We start from the raw sequence: 5,715 nt of genomic DNA, 5'->3' as shown, positions 1-5,715 counted from the left end.
GAGATAGTACTGAGGAAATGACTCAGCACAGGATGTTTACGAGATAGCGGCGCTCCACAAAGGTCTGTCTCTGGTTCATGTTCAGTTGCCTGAAGATCCTGTGGTGATGAGAGGAACCTTGGCCTTTATGGGTCCCATGACAATCTCAATTCTGTGTCTTAGGAGGATGTGAGAAATGAGAAGAAAGGGTGGGGTTATTGAATGGCATAACATACTAGACCTCATCTGGGAGAGTTGAAAACAAGAAGAGTCAGCCTTTTGCAACCTTCCTGGGAACTGGTGTGGTTTGATCAATGACCTCCAGTCACAGCCTACATACAGACAACCAATTCATATGAACACAGCAGTGGCCCCAAATCTTCAATCTACTGCTCATGTGGCTTTATTATTGTCCAGGTGATGGTGTGGATCCATGGCGGTGGATTGATGACAGGCGGAGCATCACTCTATAATGGACTAACTCTCTCTGCCCATGAAAACGTGGTGGTAGTAAGCATTCAATACCGCCTGGGTATTTGGGGATTATTTAGGTAAGATATTAGATTTTTCCTCTCTGCATATTAATTAGTCTATGCTTTGGTTCACTTTGTTCAATTAATGAAACAAATGCACAAGAGTGGCTAGATATAAGACCAGAGATTGATTGAAAGGTTTGGAAGACTCAAAGTCCAATCTTTGGTAGAAGACTTAGGAGTGAGAACTCTAGCCTGGAAAGTAAAATAGTAGAAGAACAGAAATGAGATTTTTACATAAATAAGAGATTACATGACAGGGGAGAAGTGAGTAATGGGATGCAGTCTTGCTACTTCTACAAGAAAACACTCCTGGAGAACTGAGCAAGGTCCTATGAGCACTACAGAGATCCTCTTGAGAGTGATGCACCAATGGCACATTAGCCTTGCACCTAGCCTCATCTCCTCATGCCCTTCCAGTGCTCAGTACTGACTTCCACAGTAGAGCCCAGAGCCCAGCTCTGGACTGTGCAACCAATATTACCCTTCCTTATTACCACACTCAAAGTCCTATACCTCTGACATTTATAGTTTCTACAGTCACCTGTTGTTATAAGCCTGCACTTTGAATGCCATAGCTGCTCTGACCAGTGGCCTGAGTGATCTGTGAGACAATGACTGGGTCCTATCATGTCTGTGCCCAGTGGTCCCCATTCCAATGATATGGAAGATCCTGTGAAGTTCTTTCTGAACTCATCAGTCTTAGATTCACACATCTATTCCCATGACCCTTGGACCTGGTGCTTCTAACTAAAATCCCCTTTGCAGTTACTGATGAGACCCATGGACTCATTTATTCCTCTTTCCCAATATTGCTGCTTCAAATAGATTTTTCCCAGCAAAGGTCACCCTACAGACCCTTATTGAAACGTTGTATTTTCCTGCTAGCTGACATACTTTCTTCTAGTCTACTTGATTCTGCTCTCCACTGTGAGCTAAGCATAATCAGAGATTTTGTATGTTTTGTTCTCTATCTATTTGGGCAATGTTGGATGTGCTATGGATCCTCAGTGCAGTACACAGGTACTAGAATATGAGTGTAGAGCCCCACATACATAACATATTCAGGTATATAAACATGCAAATTCCCTCCATTGTGATGTCCAATGTGATTCTGAAAAGCTTACTGAACCTTTCCAGGCCATCTGACTCTTGAGAGCTCTGCCATGACATCTCTGTCCCCATTCCACCCTGTCACCTTGCAGCACAGGTGATGAACACAGCCGAGGGAACTGGGCTCACTTGGACCAGCTGGCTGCACTACGCTGGGTCCAGGATAACATTGCAAACTTTGGAGGGAACCCAGATTCAGTGACCATCTTTGGATCATCAGCAGGAGGTGTCAGTGTCTCTGTTCTTGTAAGTATTCTTGTCACCATATCCCTCACTTGAGATTGATATAACTATTAGGGGATGAGGGTGGGGACATGGGAGGGAACCTGTTAGAACGCAGTCAATCCAGCACAACATATTTGCATAGAACACCGCGTTCAGATTGACTCTCTTTGTTATACAGCATCAGATGATGGATAGCTTCAGGTGTATAATTAGCTCTCTTTTGCTTATAAGCTTACTATTATTATTGGGGTTTTTTTTGTCCTGAAGCCATGAACATCTCCAGCTTCCCTTCTCACTTGGTTGATCTAGTTCTCCTTCCTAATCACTTCAATATTAGGTCTCACTATACAAGTCCTAGGATACAGTGATGGGTAACCACTACAAATGGGAATAGAACAACAATAATTTGGACCATGTCCTTGTTTGAGTTGAAGCTGCATCTTTACATTAAGGAAAGTCAAGATCCAATATCAGTCTGGGGCTTCCCCTGAGGTTAAGAAGGCAACATCATGTTGTCTTAGGGGTGAGAGGAAAGGGGGTAGGGGTGATGGAAGATCCAACGTGGAAGGGTAGGGCAGAAGATGTGGGTCGCAATCATAGGCTGGGCATATGAAGTGTCTTGATGATGTGTGGAATTGAGCCGTAGGAACTGTGAGGGAAGCTACAGATGTTCTGGGAGCTGTAACAAACCTTAGCTTCCTCAAAGGTAAGCAGACATTGAGCAGACATTCAGCCATTGAACACACACTGGCTTTCTACTTAAATTCTCAGAGGAAAAAATTTAGAATTTTAATCGGTTACTATATTTGAGTCACAATTTTTAAAAGTGTGACAATTTTCACACAACATTAAATGATTAACTATTTCATGCAATATTGACATAGATTTAGTAAATAGAGAACATGGTCAATATTTGGAAGAACATAAGAAGAGGTGTGGAAATCCTGGAGAGATGGCTCAGTGCTCGACTGCCTGCTGTTCTTCCAGAAATCCTGAGTTAGGTTTCCAGCATCCACATCCACAGATAACAACCACCTGGGAACAGGAAAGTTCTTAAGTAAGAAAAAAAATGTATAAAATGCCCAATATAGACTAAAGTCTGACATACAACCTATCCAGGGGTTGTTGCTTCGGTGTTGTTACATTTATTTTTTCAGTCTCTTCTAAAGTTCTGTATAAACTGGGCGTGGTGGCGCACGCCTTTAATCCCAGCACTCGGGAGGCAGAGGCAGACGGATTTCTGAGTTCGAGGCCAGCCTGGCCTACAAAGTGAGTTCCAGGACAGCCAGGGCTATACAGAGAAACCCTGTCTCGAAAAACCAATAAATAAATAAATAAATAAATAAATAAATAAATAAATAAAGTTCTGTATACATTTACATACATATACAGAATTATATAAGACATCATATCTTTCTCTCTATTCATCATGAAGCATCTATCTTCCATCCATACCCTCTTTCATTTTTCTTTTTCCCTATATATCGAGTGATGTTGTTTATTTAGTTTCTTTATCCAAAAAAAGCTCCTTGTCATGTAGTAACATAATATTTTCCTTACTAGTAACCCCTTTTCTGTATTGCTACCTTTCTACAATTGAGTAATATTGCATTATAAAAATGAATCCTAATTACATAATCATATGTTAATATATTGGACTAAATCCAATTTTTATTATTTGAAAAATGCATGTGAACTCTGAGAAATGCTCACAAGCCTCCGTGATCTTTAGTGGTAGGATAAATTCTGAACAGCGGAGAGACAATTTGTATGTGTAGGTTTCCAAGCCTTTTATTGGTATTTTCTTTCCAATAGTTTGGTTTTACCCTGATAGGCACTTGCAGTGTGTTTTCACAGTTTCTGACTCTGAAATCATGCCACATTCTGCTGAGACACTCTTGAGAAGCATCAGAAAAATAAGGTGTCTGGGATCAGGGCTAGGATGAGTGAGAAGCAGTCTTATCCACAAAGCACCAAGGTCTCTAAATGCATGGCCAGGAGATAGGAGGACCCCTAAACAGCAAGTGTGCCATGATTCATAGTAACTTTGACTTTTCTTTTTACTATGGAGAAATATCCATCAAAACAACTTAAAGAGGAGTTTATTTTGACTCACAGTGTAAGGATGCAGTTTACCACAGCATGGGTGTTATGATAACTAGAGCTGAGGTGATTGGTCACATGGACCCATAGAGGGGATTCAGAACAGAATCGAATGCTGCTGCCCATCCCACTGATGGCCTTGGGTCTTCAAAATCATGTCTCCTAACATGGGTCAGGAAATTAAACAAGTGCAACTTCCCAAGTGCAACAGGATTCATCTCCAGAAACTTGCACCATGAAAATGATGTATGAGACGCAGTCTAGGAATCCCTAGATTGGGGCAACCCCCTTAGCTTTGATGAAACATCTGCGATTTAACTGTAGCTTGACTTTCTCCGTAGTTGCCTTTATCATGGGCTGATGATTCGGTAAGTCTATATTCCCATGTAAAGGAAGCCCTGGTATTGGACAGGCTGTGCTAGTCAAGGGTTACAAGAATGCAGCTGCCATTAGACATCTTCCAACCCCAGTTAATCTGAAACAGAAACTCCCTCACAGCTGTGGTAACAGGTTTATCTCTTAGGTGATTCCTGATTTTCTTTTTTCAATTTGATGTTAACCACAAAATCCATCTTAGGAGTATAAAATCTCTCCCCTGCCAGGTCTTATCTCCTCTGGCCAAAAACCTCTTCCACAGAGCCATTTCTGAGAGTAGCGTGGTCCTCGGTACAAACCTGCGCAACAAGAATATCCAGGCTGTGACTGAAGTAGGTCCCAACCTGAGCATTCCTGCATCACTGTCTGAGTTTCCTTTGGGTCTTCCCTGGCTTTTCTGGCTGTGGGGTACAGCTGAAATAATCAGTCAATTCTTAAAGTAAAACTAGCTGGGCAGAAGGACTGCCTTTTGGTTCACAGTGAAGACACCTTTGGTAAGTTCTGATGTACTTTCATTTGAACCATGTTACACAGAAACCGTGTGATTCTGCACAAGAAAGAAAATATGAGGAGATAATTTTTTTGTAGCTCATCTGAGTCAATGTAGTTAATGAGTGGGAGAGGTAGTGTATGAAACCAAAGAGACCTCATTCTTCATTTCAAATGGCCTCTTTAGAGGCATTCAAATTGGGGAACATTGTGTCCAGTGGTGTGTGTGTGTGTGTGTGTGTGTGTGTGTGTGTGTGTGTGTGTGTGTGTCTGCATGTGCACACACATGTGACATTACCTGCTCATGTCATTATTCCAGTTAATAATAGAGGCAAAATTCTGTGGGATGTAGTATCTACATCTGCTAATTTAGACCAGTGCTTCTCAGCCTTTCTAATGGTGAGACCCTTTAATACAGTTCCCCATGTAGTGTTAATGCTCAACCACAAGATTAGTTTTGGTGCCACTTTATAACTGTAATTTTGCCGATGTCATGAATTGTAATGTAAATATCTAATATGCAGGATACATTTTCATCTTTACAAATTGACCCAAAGGGGTCAAAAGCCATAAATTGAGAAGTGCCTATTTAGACGCTTTACAAACCCTCTATCACCTTACAGTAGAAGATGCGAGATCAAAACCTGGAGATGCATGTCTATAATCCAAATACGTGGGGAAGCAAAGACAGAAAGAAGAAATGATGAAAGATCGAGGCCAGCCTGGTCCACAGTGTACCTGCTGGGCTAGCCAGGGTACTTAGTAAAATACTATCATAAAAACTTCATAATCATCATCATAAATAAGAAGGAATGAAAGAAAAGAGAGAGGGAGTGAGGGGGAGGTAAGGAAAGTGGAAGAGGGAGAGAAGGAGGAGGAGAAGGAGGAGGAGGAGGAG

At 41.6% G+C, this 5,715-nt stretch overlaps 1 protein-coding gene across 1 annotated transcript in view; it reads left to right on the top strand.

Annotated features, from left to right (window-relative positions):
• Positions 1-5,715, top strand: part of LOC110300880 (carboxylesterase 1C-like) — a 24,154-nt gene that overhangs the window by 6,425 nt on the left and 12,014 nt on the right. The window contains exons 4-6 of the mRNA XM_021171110.1: positions 397-530; positions 1,718-1,871; positions 4,556-4,767. Coding sequence (XP_021026769.1) covers positions 397-530; positions 1,718-1,871; positions 4,556-4,767 — 500 coding nt within the window. The remainder of the gene's footprint in view (positions 1-396; positions 531-1,717; positions 1,872-4,555; positions 4,768-5,715) is intronic.

Source organism: Mus caroli, chromosome 8 (assembly GCF_900094665.2).
Source record: "Mus caroli chromosome 8, CAROLI_EIJ_v1.1, whole genome shotgun sequence".
Lineage (NCBI taxonomy): Eukaryota > Metazoa > Chordata > Mammalia > Rodentia > Muridae > Mus > Mus caroli.
Note: the sequence above shows the minus strand (reverse complement) of the source record. Positions and strands in the feature narration are given on the sequence as shown.